Source organism: Nerophis ophidion, linkage group LG04 (genome assembly GCF_033978795.1).
Source record: "Nerophis ophidion isolate RoL-2023_Sa linkage group LG04, RoL_Noph_v1.0, whole genome shotgun sequence".
NCBI lineage: Eukaryota > Metazoa > Chordata > Actinopteri > Syngnathiformes > Syngnathidae > Nerophis > Nerophis ophidion.
The window spans coordinates 63,652,379-63,667,597 of NC_084614.1; the positions used below are offsets into that span (position 1 = coordinate 63,652,379).

The 15,219-nt window shown below is 41.2% G+C and overlaps 1 protein-coding gene across 1 annotated transcript; it reads left to right on the forward strand.

Annotated features, from left to right (window-relative positions):
• Nucleotides 1-181: 181 nt before the first annotated feature.
• ncbp3 (nuclear cap binding subunit 3) lies at nt 182-14,171 on the forward strand. Its single transcript, XM_061898714.1, has 13 exons — nt 182-419; nt 5,832-5,897; nt 5,963-6,068; nt 6,150-6,275; nt 6,344-6,463; nt 6,528-6,658; nt 9,544-9,652; nt 9,740-9,839; nt 9,934-10,043; nt 10,362-10,671; nt 12,616-12,764; nt 12,843-13,022; nt 13,309-14,171. Exons 1-13 carry the CDS (start codon nt 237-239, stop codon nt 13,593-13,595), a joined length of 1,977 nt encoding a protein of 658 aa, XP_061754698.1. The 5' UTR covers nt 182-236; the 3' UTR covers nt 13,596-14,171.
• Nucleotides 14,172-15,219: the final 1,048 nt, after the last annotated feature.

Consider the following 15,219-nt stretch of genomic DNA (forward strand, 5'->3'; position numbering starts at 1 on the left):
AAGTAAAACGTAATAACATTGACTAAAACAATTTGATCCTAATACATTTGATTTATAAACTGCCACATTCAATTTGTGAAAGGAAATCACATTTTTGTTTAATACGAGCTAACCCAAGAAATATGCTACTGCCGATTTCCCCGCGATCCCCGAACGCAACATTCAAACACCACCGAAGAAGAAGTAGCACCACGGAACAACCAACCGCAGCAGCAGCCGTTGTTCGCAGCAGTGTCATGGCGGCGGTGCGCAGCTCACGGGTATCGGTGAAATCGGACAGCGGTTCCGACCGCTCCGACTCAGAGTCGGACTCCGAATCCGACGGGGGTACCCGCGGGGCCGAACCCATGGAGGTGGAAGAGGGGGAAGTGGAGGCCGACGACATATCCGTCAACCGATCCCTGAAGGAGCTGCTGCCGGTGAGTGTCCGGGTTGGGGCCTGATCAGACACGGCGCTGGTGTCTTCTTAGTCCCGGGGAGCGGTGCAGAGTAGCTGGCTTATGGTACAAGAGACTCCCGGCTCGGGAACGGTAACGGGCACGTTTTAAACATCACTGTAGTGCATCTTGAAGTGGATTGTTTGAGCCACTTTAATGCGCAATTGGCGCGTTTCTGTCACTTGTTGCTGTTAGCATCTCGTGGAGTTACCACCAAACTCGCAATAGAAATGTGAATGCTGAAGACACCCAGCCCCCGGTCTTGACTGACCAGGGACCATACGAAGGTCGAATCTGCCGTGTTCCCAAGTCTCCTTTAGTATGCGTTCTCAAAACTAGCAGGATTATTAGTATTTGCAAGTTTTGGAGGTTAGTCAACTTCTCACTCTATCTCAGGGGTAGGGAACCTATGTCTTGCAAGCCAGATGCGGCTCTTTTCACGACTGTATATGGCTCTCAGATAAATCTTAGCTGACACTGCTTAAATAGGTAAATAATGAATAATTCCGCTGGAAATAACAGTGTTAAAAATAACGTTCAAATAACAAAACATTCTCATGCATTTTATTCCATCCATCCTTTTCTACCGCACCTGTTCAAGGTTGCTGGTGGCTCAGCTGTCCTTCGGGGTACAGGAGGGTCGCATTAAAGGCCTACTGAAATGAGATTTTCTTATTTAAACGGGGATAGCAGGTCCATTCTATGTGTCATACTTGATCATTTTGCGATATTGCCATATTTTTGCTGAAAGGATTTAGTAGAGAACATCCACGATAAAGTTCGCAACTTTTGGTGCTGACAAAAAAGCCCTGCCTTTACCGGAAGTCGCAGACGATGACGTCACTAGTGTGGGAGCTCCTCACATATTCACATTGATTTTAATGGGAGCCTCCAACAAAAAGGGCTATTCGGACCGAGAAAATTACAATTTTCCCATTAATTTGAGCGAGGATGAAAGATTTGTGTTTGAGGATACTGATAGTGACGGACTAGAAAAAAAATAAAACAAGTTTAAAAAAAAAAAAATGCGTTTACATTCAGATGTTTTTAGACACTTTTACTAGGATAATTCTGGGAAATCCCTTATCTTTCTAATGTGTTGCTAGTGTTTTAGTGAGTTTAACAGTACCTGGTTGTCGGAAGGGTGTCTTGACGCCAGTGTCTCAGGGGAGTCGACGGCAGCTATGGATGGCACAAGGTCAGCTGATCTCCGGTAAGAAGCGACATTTTACCACAAATTTCTCACCGAAACCTGCTGGTTTACATTCCGTCGTTATTCATGTTCGCTTGACCGCGCTCTGATCAATAGTAAAGTTTCACCTCGAGGAATTTTAAACAAGGAATCACCGTGTGTTTGTGTGGCTAAAGGCTAAAGCTTCCCAACTCCATCTTTCTACTTTGACTTCTCCATTATTAATTGAACAAATTGCAAAAGATTCAGCAACACAGATCTCCAAAATACTGTGTAATTATGCGGTTAAAGTAGACGACTTTTAGCTGTGTGTGTGTGCAGTGCTCATATTTCCTAAAAAACTGTGACGTCTTGCGTACACGTCATTACACGACGTTTTCAAGACGAAACTCCCAGGAAATTTAAAATTGCAATTTAGTAAACTAAAAAGGCCGTATTGGCATGTGTTGCAATGTTAATATTTCATCATTGATATACAAACTATCCGATTGCGTGGTGGGTAGTAGTGGGTTTCAGTAGGCCTTTAATGGAAAGAAGTATTTTATTTATAATTGGTTAGCTTCAAAATAATCAATTAATTAATATTTATAGAGCCCTAAATCACTAGTGTCTCAAATGGCTGTACAAACCGCAACACAAACTACAACGACCTCCTCGGTAGAGCCCACACAAGGGCAAGGAAAACTCACACCCAGTGGGACTCACACCCAGTGGGACGTCGGTAACAATGATGACTATGAGAAACCTTGGAGAGGACCGCATCGGATCCATAGTGGATCCAACACAACCGTGAGAGTCCAGTCCAAAGTGGATCCAACACAGCAGAGAGTCCCGTCCACAGTGGAGCCAGCAGGAAACCACCACAAACGGAGGCGGATCAGCAGCGCAGGGATGTCCCCAACCGATACACAGGCGAGCGGTCCATCCTGGGTACGAGCCGTCCCTCCTGGGTCCCGACTCAGGACAGCCAGCACCTCATCCATGGCCACCGGACCGGACCCCCTCCAGTGGGACAGAGGAAAAATAACAATGTTGTTAAAAATAATAAGTGACTTATTTTAAAAATGTCAGTCTTACTTAAAAATGCACACATTGTATTCAGTGTTAAAAAAACATTATCTGGCTCTTACGGAAATACATTTTACAATATTTGGATTTCATGGCTCTCCCAGCCAAAAAGGTTCCTGACCCCTGCTCTATCTACCATCGAGCTATTTTCAAATTTGACTGTCTGGCACGTGAGCTCAGTTCAAAACTTGGGAGTGACTAACATTGCGCAGCACATTCCCAAAAAACACCAGAGGTTAATGATACGTTATAATAACCTTTATTTTCTGTAAAAGAAATTAGCAATTCATCTTGAACGGGCTCTACAATGGGTTGTACTTGTGCTTTTATAGCGCTTTTTCTACCTTCAAGGTACTCAAAGCGCTTTGACACTACTTCCACATTAACCCATTCACACACACATTCACACACTGATGGAGGGAGCTGCCATGCAAGGCGCTAACCAGCACCCATCAGGAGCATGGGTGAAGTGTCTTGCTCAGGACACAACGGACGTGAAAGGTTGATACTAGGTGGGAATTGAACCAGGGACCCCCGGGTTGCGCACGCCGTCCCCTTACTAAAAGGAGATGCAAACTCAAAATAATGTGTGAGACATTGACGCAAATTAAGGGATGCACAATATGCACAACTGTTCATTTTCTTTTGTTTCAAATCATTTTTTTAATATATATTTCTCTGGACAAATGGGACTTTAAAGGGGAACTGCACTGTTTTTAGAATCATTCACAATTCCTATGTAAGACAAAACCTTTTTTTGTTTTGTAGTATTCTAATTTGTAAAATTTGATTAGTATGAGTGGGTAACAATGGGAGTACACAATACTTACCATAAAGCCCTCTAAAAAACCTCCAAAAATCGCCAACAATACTCAATTTTTTTTTTTACATCTTATGACCTGAATATTAACAAAGTATTAGCAATATTTTTACTATAAGCGCTAACACAAACAACTTTTAGTTGCGCCGTGATCACCAAAAAGCAAATTCTAGCTTATACATCTATATTAACATACTGAGCCACTGCATCGCCTCTGACTTGATAAAAGTTATATCTACATTATAAATTATCCCTCTTACCTGGATAGTAGAAGGATGTGGCATAAAACAGAGATGTTGGTCTACTTTGACATCCAATTTACACTCGGTGATGGCGAGAAAGACACTTGTTTATGGCATCTTTTTTTTTTTTTTAAACCATTGTGAGGATTATGATTAATTATTCATCTAAACGGGAAGAAATTAACATGATCGTTTCATTATTATGTGTCTAGGTTGTATATCTTGTTTAGCAATACTGCTACATAATTCTTAGTGTTTCTCTAAAGCTGGATCTGTTTAGCACACAGCTTGTAGCTTAGATTCAGGCTCAAAAATATAAGGTTTTTGACCATCATTTGTCCCAAAGTTATCTTTGTTGTCTCTCATGATGTTTGCCATGAGTAGTAGTGGTAGTAGTAGTAGTAGTAGTAGTAGTAGTAGTAGTAGTTGTTGTTAAAAGCGAAGATTGTGATGTGAAATTAATTCACCGCTTAAAATGAGCAAAATACATAACAATTACATGTTATTTTGAATATGCCTATAACTCCATTACATATATACTTACACTGTGTATTTTAAACAATGGTCGGCTTTTGTATGTTTTTTAGACTGCTTTATAAGCAAAGAAAATAAACTCCCATTAGCTCCACTCTTAACTGACATTTGCTAACGTTTCTTTACAAGTTACAATGCATACAAATTTAACATATGTGTTCTTGTCTTACATAAGGATTGTAAATGATAAACAAAAAAACTAAAACGTTAGCTGACATTTGCTAACGTTTATTTACAAGTTACAATGCATAAAAAATTAAAACGTGTTCTTGTCTTACATAGGGATTGTAAATGATAAACAAAAAAGTGCAGTTCTACTTCGTGTTGCCTTAAATGCATTTATAAATAACAGTTTTTGGCAATTCAAAAATTAGACGGTATTACTAACCGTCTGGAATTTTATTGCGACTTATCATTGTACTGTTTATTGTTACATCCCTACTCCATTAACAAGTAAAAATTCAAGGGCGGTCATGGCATGTGCTTACCCCAGATGCTAGTCATTTTGGCAAACGACGAGGGCGGACGCGGCATGTGCTGTGTGTGTATATATTACAAAAGCATATACTACGAATAACTACAGCAGTTTTGTAAAAACAATGTAATGATATTTTTTCAGCATTTACTTTGGGGAGCCGTGTCTCCTATGGGCTGCTTCTCTGCGGACTTGTCACAACAGAAACTAGGAAATCGTTTATTATTTTGCACATTTACATTTCATTTAAGTGAGGGACCGGAGAGGTTAGATTTGACAGTAGGCTGTGTTTGTTTACCAAAGTTAATGCTTAACCGTCCACTTTGATGGTTTAGGACAGGGGTCCCCAAATTTTTTGACTCAGGGGCCGCATTGGGTTAAAATAAATTTTGGTGGAGGGCCGGGCTGTGTCTGTGTGTTTGTGAGTGGCTAGGAGACCCTGAGAGAAAGTGGTAGAAAAAAGATTAGAAAGGACAGATTAAAAAAATTTTTTTTAAAATACATACATATTTTTTTTTTAAACTTGGGGCTTCCCGCGGGCAAAATTGTAAATGCTGGTGGGCCGTAGTTTAGGAGAAAGAACAAACTGAAAAACATAATGGCAGCGGCTTCTTCATATTTTAATGGAGAAATGTTCATCTTTTGGATGTTTGTGGCTGCAGCTTGTGTGATGCGTACAGACTCGCCGGTATGACTGCTTACGGTACGACATACAGTATGTTTAACTTTTTTTTTTCTGATTCAGTCGTTCACTTCTTCTCCTTTCCATTAACTTTCTCAATTGCAGTGGTTGGACGAAATGATTGTCAGGCCCTGTCCCTGTGTCACCATTGTCACCTGCAGTGACAACGATGCACCACCGTGTTTTCACCGCATGCTTTTATTTTTGAATGCCTAACTTTTACCGTCTGCAGGATATATGTTATGCCCAAATTTTTATAATGTGACAGAGTACGAGCTGTGCTGACGTGATTTATTTATTTTTGTTCATGGAAGTTATCGTTATCATTGACTTGTGTTTTATATTTGGAAACAACAGACTGCTCTTTCTCTGTGGTTGTAGGATACTAGCAGGCGTTACGAGAACAAAGCTGGAGCTTTCATCACCGGCATTGACGTTAATTCCAAGGTGAACAATGCTGTACATGTATACCCCCTGTGTGCAGCGCCGTTTGACACTTTGGTTGTGTCTAGGAAGCCATCGAGAAAAAAGAGAAGCGAGCGCGGCGTTTCCACTTCCACGGCGAGGTGAGCACCATTCAACGAAACGTTTTCCTGGACAAGGATGCCATAAAGAAAGGTAAGAGGAGGCGGTGCTTTCATCTAGCCGCCACAATCTTGAGTTTCTATTGACGATCTGGTTTTCTGAATCTGCCTTCAGCGATCCCCAACGTGCGATTAGAGGCCCTCTACATCACGGGCGTTGATGACATGAGCACCCAGGACGTGTTTGGGTATTTTAAGGAATACCCCCCCGCGCACATCGAATGGATCGATGACACTTCCTGTGAGTACGCTCCTGGGTCCATCTGCTCCACACCCTTCCAGCCAAATTAATACCTGCTGGTCTCCTAGGCAACGTGGTTTGGCTGGATGATGACACAGCCACCAGAGCTTTCATCAACACCAGCAGGATGCCCGACCCTGATGTGGCGGCCACAGATACCGCCACTCAGACAGACAAGCCCAGCAATGGTAAGAAGGGAGGGTACAATTAGCCCAACCAGAACGAGGAAGAAAATGTCTGGTGTATTTGCAGATCATCGAGATCAAGGGTCAGATGACGAGGACAATGATGAAGAGGGGGAGGTGAATGAGACAAAGAAGAGTTCCCAGGAGATTGCAAAGGATAGCGACAGGGAGGAAAAGACCAAAGTAGAGGCCGGTCAGGTAAAAAATTAACAAGATTACTTCAAGATGTAGGCTAAGTAATTATTTTAATAATATTTTAACATCATTAACTGTCATACAAGTAGGTATGGGCCGATATAAGAGACTATCCTTAGGCAAAATTATCACAATATGGTATTATAATTACGTCAGTAAAATGTATTATTTTGAAATGTCTTTATTGAAAAGAAGAGAACAATAACTTCAGTCATTTTCACAGAATATAATGAAAGTGAGCCCTATATATTTAAAATGGATGACAAAAAAAAACTTTTTTTCAAAAGAAATGATAAAGTGCAGTTCTTAATACAGTTTTTTTGCTAAACCTGCAACTGAAGTCACAGCATCAAAAGTTTTTTTTTGTTTAAAAAATGCTATTAAATACGATTACTAAAAGACCACAACATAGATTATATAATAAAAAAGACACTTCTTAGTTAGATTTTAAAAATAAACCAAAGTAGGAAGGAGCTTAAAGCAGTCATATTCAGAAAACCAGATCGTCAATAGACTACATAAAACATAATGGTGACTCTTTTGTCCTTGTTTTACAGGCAGTTTTCAAGCTATTTTCTGCCCAGTTCTTTGGCCTGTGCCGTTTTTTGGGTGGTCATATTTACGTGCTCCACCCCGTCAGTCATGTTGTAGTTTTTAGCGCTACTGAAAGAGAAGTTAGAAGTATACGCTACGTTGTATTACAAATGGCAACAGGGGAGGATGCATTTCCATGCATGCGCCAGTCTGCCCCACAACAAGAGGATAGTAAAAAGTAAGGACCTTAGCTCCTCGGGTGAATATCTACCCTTTAAATGGAGATACCCCTAACTAGAAGCAAATACATCAATAGCGACTCAAAATTCCTTATTTTGATTTCCAGTTTTCAGAGTAAATGGGCTTATTTATCTAAGTACACAAAAACAGGCACCAGTAGGTAAGAAATGTTGATTTTGCATATTAATGCCTCCTTAAAACTAAGGCCATGTCCATACAAACACAGATACTAAATAAACGCATACTTATCTCTGCGTTTAGGCCTGTTGTCCACATACAAGCGCATATTTTTGTGTTTAAAAACTCAAGACTTACAAAAGCTGGCCAAAGTGTAGCATTCCAAAATTCTCTGCTTAGCGTGTGCGTGTACACGGCACAAACGGAGACTTGTAATGACGTCACGGTTGTACGCTGTCATTCCCAAGCTCGAAAACACTGCTTTGCTGGCTTTAAACACTCTATAAGAGGACTTAATGTATGTTTCAACGTAAACATACTGCTCTTTTCACTTAACATCAATGAAAAAGACACTTCAAAAAGGGCTTTGCAACACTTCCACCAGTGCTAATGATAGTCTGCTGTCAAACCGCCAACTGATGGGACAACTTTGACTAGCAAAACTTTTTGCTCTGTGTCGTAGGAAAGGTTCCACTTTATCTTATGTTTTTGTCCTTGTTTAACGACATTTAATGAAGTTGACGTACGTGTCTTGCTTCCATTTTTGTGGATGGAGCTGGGTACGTCCGTGCATGCGCAAAAAAAGCGACCAAGCAACTTAAAAAGACACGATGTAGCATCATCCTTGTAGTGTGTACTGATGTTAAAGACAATAGACACTTTATTACACATGTACCATATCACAACCATCTCTCCAGCGAATCGCTAATTAAATGCTTTATAATTCCACATGGGTTTTGCAGCGGTGCAAGCACGTCCGTCCGCTTTATATAGCCACTTAAACATGCAAAAGGGTTTGCTTGGCTCGTTAGTGCGTGCTGATTTTAGAAATAATGTACATTTCACTGCACAAGAATACATCAGCATGTCGCTGAACATGTTTTAATTCTATGAGTGTTGGGTTTCAGCAGCACAGGCGTGCATTCGCTCTTTAATAATGTTCTCAGGGCTCTGTGTACGTGCAGGCTTTGTGTTAAAAATAATGTACATGTCATTGCACGTCTAAAGTATATAAAAATAAACATGGTAATAAGGTGTAATGTAAAGTCAGCAGTGGCTTTTGATTGGACAAAATGTGCATGACAGCAGGTGTATGCGTTTGTGTTTAGACATAGACAGTTTTGAAACCACACTTGTGCAGGTGGAGTTCATTTTAACCCCAAATATGTGTTTTTGAAACTCTCCGTGTTCATGTGGACATGGCCTAAATCTCAACATGTTTTGGAGACTTATCAACGAGAGTGTTTTGGAATTGTTTGAGAGTGTACTTGGTGAGTTTTGATTAGTTTACTGCCTCAATTATATATTTATGTTAGCGTTTAAGTAAGACATAACATGCCTGTGTTTCTCCTACCGAATCATGCTATATCTTCCTCAGTAACAGTTTTTTTGTTGTTTTTTTCGTCGGTTTCGCTGGGCTCATCTTGCTCACTTGTTTGACGCTGAAATATTCCCACACCGGACATTTGGCTTTGCAGTCATCCTTTTTCTTCATAATTTAGTACCAAGTGGTGCTTCTCAGCGAGTCACATCTAGTGAGGTGCTCTGTCTGTGCATCCTATGTGTGAGGGCTAGCTGTCCCGCCTTGGCCCACTGAAACTTAAGATTTGGATGACTGGCAAGAGCGTTCACTCGTTCATTTAATTCTGCTATTAAATAAACATGCTCAGTTGCTGAGATAGATGCCCATCATGAACCCTCTTGCACTTTGTTTGAAAGCAAGAGAAAATAAACACACACACAGACATGGCAATTTATTGATGAAGGCAACGTTATTGAGTTAATTTATTGTTCAATTAATTAATTCACTGACTATCAGCCCAGGCCTACATGTACAGTTAATGAAGGTTTTCTGAAGGCAACAACTTCAAGCATGTTATTTCCTTTGGGACACAGAGGAATGAACACTAATGGTGTCCATGAATACTCTTTATAAGGCGGACATCCTGTCAGTGGACGAGAGAGAGTCTCTTCTGAGGAACGACTTGCGTCCTGCGACCAAACCCTTCAAAGGAAACAAACTCTTCCTGCGCTTTGCCACAGAAGGTCTTTCTCACATATAATTTTGCCACTAGGATATTGCAATACAATCTTAAGAATGAGTAAAGATATATTTTTTTCCCTCCTTTTCAGATGATAAGAAGGAGCTGGGTGCCGCCCGGCGCAGTAGATACTACATGAAGTACGGGAACCCAAACTACGGCGGCATGAAGGGGATCCTCAGCAACTCTTGGTGGGTGAAACCATATCACCAAATCCAAGACCTTTCCAAATAATCAAGCGACTTTAATAGTCGGTATATCTTACATGTGCTTTTTCACCCCTAGGAAGAGAAGGTTTCACAACAAACGAATCCAGAGAGACGTCATTAAGAGTAAAACACCTCTAATAGGAGACAGCATGGGACACACGCCGCCGTACACACACCGCCACTCTGGTAAAAACACAAAAAACAAGCTTATGTGCATGTTTGAAGCGCAGCAGAGTAGTTTCAGTTTGAAGCCTAAGGCTATGTTGTAGCTTTTTTGCAGCATCCCTGTTTTAAATTGTAAATCAGAGATAAGCAGCCAGTGTGGCTCATGGGCAATATATCTCCCATGAGGGCATTTTCCCACAAAGCCAAACTAAAAACACACACAACCTCAGAGGAACTGCTATAATAACATGACATGATATGAAAGTTGTCCTGTTGTTTTTGAATACAAGCATGTTCATAAGAGAATTGTCTTTCCAACTGACAAACCCCTCTCTTCAGCTGACCTGGTCAATCTGCCTGAGGAGCCCATCGAGGAGGAGGAGGAGGAAGAAGAGGATGAAGAACACGGCGACGAGGACATGGACTCAGATGACCGGGTGGTGGAGTACAAGGAGAGGGGAGATCGTGGGGGTGTCGCCACACGCTTGGGAGTTCGTAGCAGGGTGGAGCGTTCCCCGTCACCCTGGTCCGAATCGGATGAGATGGACTATGACCTGGAGCTGAAGATGATCTCCACGCCGTCGCCGAAGAAGAGCAAGAAGATGACAATGTACGCTGACGAATTGGAGTCACAGCTAAAGAGCATTCGGTGAGTCATGCATTCTCCTTTGACACCATAAGTGTAAAAAAACTATAACTAACAATATCAAATAATTTTGTAAGTTTAATTACAGTCGGCTTTCGGGCTGCAACGAATAATCTGTTAGTTTGTTCAGGTGATTGGGTAATTGGTTAAAACGCTGTATAGCCACACTGCGTATTTTTGGGGAAAATTGTTTTGAGGAAGTTGTATACTTGCCATAACTTTTATTCTTTTTTTTTTCTAATAAATACACATTCTCATTCATTTCATTTGCACTTTTTATCATGTGTGTGTTAAAAAAATCCAACTCTCCGCCATTAGCCGCCACACAGATTACGCAAAGTCTGCTTCTTTAAGGTTCTGGGCACTCCATATGGCCTGAATTTATTAATCTGTATTAGTTACACTTATTAAAAAATTAATTGAAGCAACAGAGTGTAAATCAAAGTTTTTTTTTTCTATAAGAATGAATTAGGAGTGTAACGATTCGATTCGATCTTTGTCGTTGCCAATTTTTGCTCACAATTTTTGCACGATCCAAAATGATACAGTGAGATGAAAAATTTCAGTAACATTTAAGCAAAAAAAATCCACCAGTGTGACTGTGAAATAAATACTGGATATTGGACACTGCAGGTGAAGTTTCCGGTTTTCCTGTTATTTCTTGTCAGGGAATTATGGATACAAACAAGCAGATAAGAATGGCCATTGCATTCACATCTTTATTGAATTAAGTGCAACCAACACTTCAGGTAGACTTAACAAGAGAAAACCTTTTCTGCTCACCTTCTCCACATTCAAGCTTATTAAAAGAAACTACAGTAAACAACATTTTAACAGTAGATATACCAGGTAAATAAATAAGGTTCACCGACACGGCCATTTAGTATCTGCCCTTCGCTCTGGCGTCGACGATGACTGACAGCGTCTCAGGTGTGCGGAAGCATGCATGTCCCCTCATCCCTGTTGATGGTGTTGGCCCTTAAGCTTCCTAATTTCCATAGCCTCTTTGATCCATCTCTTGGATTTATTTATTTCTGATTAAATTACTTCTTGTGTTCTGCGCCGTATCTTGCACTGTTGTCGGTTGCGTCTTTAGTGGCTTCAAGTTGTTTTGCGGCTTCATTATTGTTGTGGGTTTTGCAATTGTGCTGTATCTGAAAGATTTTTTGGGTTTTAATTTTATGATATTGAAATGCCCCGCAGTGGAGAAGGAGAGAGTCGGTCGGATATACACTCTTAGACGCTAAACAACAAGCGGTAACCCACTCAGGGAGTCAAACATACAAACAAGAGCTGCTGCGGACACGCAAAACACAGACTCCCTAACTCTCGCGTGATCCAGTTTACTCTGCCGTTCTCGCACCCATGTCACACAAAACAGCAACACCTCTTAAAGGCACACTTGTACGTTCCAGAGATATTACACTATCGTCTTGTGGCGTTTATGACCTTTCACGACCACCGCCAGGCAAAATAGACTTAACCTTTAACGTCATTATTAGTAATTATTAAACTTCATGTTAAGTCTACCGTTCAAATCCAGGGTTCTCCTTTTTCTAGTATTGATAAAATTGATCGATTCTCTTTTAAAACAATCCTGGATCAATGCAGCTCTTCAGAAAGGCAAATTTGCCGAGCACAGATCGATATACTTGAAAATTGGGACTATAAATCGATCTATTGATATATCGGATCAATTGTTGCACCCCTAGAAATAATCTATTAATGCTTGCAGCCTTAGTCAACTTGCATTAGGAGCTGGCACCCACTTTGTAATATGTATTATGGCCATCCACAAGGTAGAATGTGAATATGCTTAAAATTATCGAAATGATTATCCATACTGCAGTTCATAACATAAGGACTGCTTTTTAGGGGTATATTTTGATTTGGCATTGAGATGTTCCATCTTGTATCATGTAATTATTTCAATTGACTACCATGCAGGAACCGGGTAGGAGAATCAGCATCGCAAAGCAGGCCCAAGTCCCCGTCACCCAGCAAGATGACCGACGTGAGACAGCTTCTTGAGGAGAAACGACAGGGGCAGTCTCAGCAGAGACCGCACCTCCCACCGGTGACCAGCGGGAAGACAGGTTCGCTCATAACAATTCAACTTAAGGTGCCCTTTTTACATAGCACACTGACTTTTTTTCCCCCTGTTTTATATTTAGATGTACGGCAGCGGCTCGGCAAGAGGCGGTTCTCTCCGGACAGGCAGCGTTCTCCCTCCCCTATCCCCCCAAGAGACCCGCCCCCCGCCAGAGAACCAATCAGAGACGTGCACCGCCGACTCGGTGCAGTTCCACGGGACGAAGGTCTCTCCTCCAAGTCATCCAAAGACAGAAAAACAAGTAAGGACATGACTGTGTGTTACACTTGTAAATGATTCCTACTCTGCCAAGATTTTGAGTTAAATTGAGTTTTTATTTGTTTAATGGGGGTCTTTTCTGGCGTAATGACACTGGAAATTAGCAAAAGACTATAAAACATGTTATTTTCTGGAATATATATGTGTCATATTAGAAATGATCTGCACTTTATGAAAACAACTAAATGTCTATTCTTAAATTCACATTTCGCCAGTTTCCGCAGCAGTTTAGGCTCATTTGTGTAACCCCTACCCTGATTTATTTCCAGGCAGCCTATGGAGTCGACTGGGCTCTGCTGACAACAGTGTCGGTAGCAGCGGGTCTTCAGGCCTCTTTTCGTCCTCGCGGAGACACAGGGGAAATTCAAAAAAGGGAGATGAAGAGGGGGAAGAAGGCGAGGAAGAGGACGACTCGACGCTACAGAAAATGTGGGGTGCTATGATCAAACAAAAGCAGGAGCGGCTTACTCACAAAATTAAAAAGAGTCGCCTGGACAATTTGCCGTCGCTTCAGATTGAGATCAGCCGAGACAGCAGTGAGGACTCGGAAGCTTGAAATGGATGCTGGGGTGTGAAAACCCGATTAAAAGTTTGAAGAACCTGTTCATGGATGGATTACTGAGTAGGCTCTGGGCCTCTCCTCCCTCTGGACATCTGAAGGTTGATCGCTGGCCTTTCTGTAATGGGTTTTTTTGTTTATTTTAATAACATTCAATATTTGTTTAGGCTGACATTTCAACTTTACTTTTTTGTATGTTGAAATCACTTTGTACAGGAAACATCGATGAAACATGACGTTTTCAGCGCAGAAACATTCCCATTGCGTTCGTCTTGATGACAAAAAGCTGTAAACCTTTTGATAAGATAATCATTTACCCACACCTGTGAAACCTTACTGACTGCAGCTTCTCAAGTGGGACCTTGTTTACTTTATTTGTAAAATAATACCAAAATAAGGCAACTTTCCTCAGTTTTTGCATCCATTATGATAAAGCTTCATTTTCTTCCTCACATCACGTCTGAAGGGCAACTTGCCATCAAAAGACGCTTGTTTGTCTTGAATGAAAATTGCAGCTTTATCAAACAGATTGTTGTTTAATCAACCCATTAAAACAATGAAGACTTTGCTGAACTATTTGTGATGTCTGGGATTCAAATATAATTTGGTCACTCAGTAACTTTGTTAAATGTTCTTACAGCAAACCAAAATGATGTTTCCATCATAAAATTATTATATTTGTCTTTCACTTAGTTTTGACGAGATTAGTAAGAAACATTTACTGGGTATCATCATCATCATCATCAATCTTTATTGCAGACCTTAAGATCCATCAAACGTATAAAAAACACAATACAAAACATTCAAAACAAAACACTAAAACATTAAAAACAAAGCAATAAAAAGAAACATAAAGCCCAAATGTTAATTTTTATCATAGAAACAGATATGCCAGTGGTTCCACAGTCCAGATGAGTATCTAACAGAACTGCAGCCAGGGTTCGTTAACACAGTGATTGTCATTTTCAGACTCAGATGTCCTACGCATAAACTTATACATAAGGTTGCCTAGCAACGCTGAGAAAGTGGGCACCCCAACACTAACAAACATCTGGCTTGCACTGGCGCTTCTTGGAATTCCCAGGAGAAGCCTCATACAATCATTTTCCTGAAGGAATCAATAAAGTACTATCTATCTATTATAAGCAACCTGCAGCTTCTGAAAGCTTTTCTGCTTATACTTTACCCACAGGGGGGCAGTATACAATGGAGTGCAATAGGCTCTGAATAAATTGATCTTTACATCATCCATCCATCTTCCTCCGCTTATCCGAGGTCGGGTCGCGGGGCAGCAGCCTAAGCAGGGAAGCCCAGACTTCCCTCTCCCCAGCCACTTCGTCTAGCTCATCCCGGGGGATACCGAGGCGTTCCCAGGCTGGCCGGGAGACGTAGTTTTCCCAATGTGTCCTGGGTCTTCCCCGTGGCCTCCTGCCGGTTGGACGTGGGAGGCGTTCGGGTGGCATCCTGACCAGATGCCCGAACCACCTCATCTGGCTCCTCTCGATGTGGAGGAGCAGCGGCTTTACTTTGAGTTCCTCCCGGAATTTTACATAATTTGTACAATAATAAAATGTCTTTCTCAGCATGTTTGCTTGGGCATATAGCATTCGCCACTGTCTGT

Coding starts and splice junctions, on each gene's coding strand:
- ncbp3 (XM_061898714.1), top strand. CDS start 237: ATGGCGGCGGTGCGCAGCTCACGGGTATCGGTGAAATCGGACAGCGGT. Junction 6,464..6,527: donor GACAGACAAGCCCAGCAATG/GTAAGAAGGGAG, acceptor GTGTATTTGCAG/ATCATCGAGATCAAGGGTCA. Junction 12,765..12,842: donor GGTGACCAGCGGGAAGACAG/GTTCGCTCATAA, acceptor TTTTATATTTAG/ATGTACGGCAGCGGCTCGGC.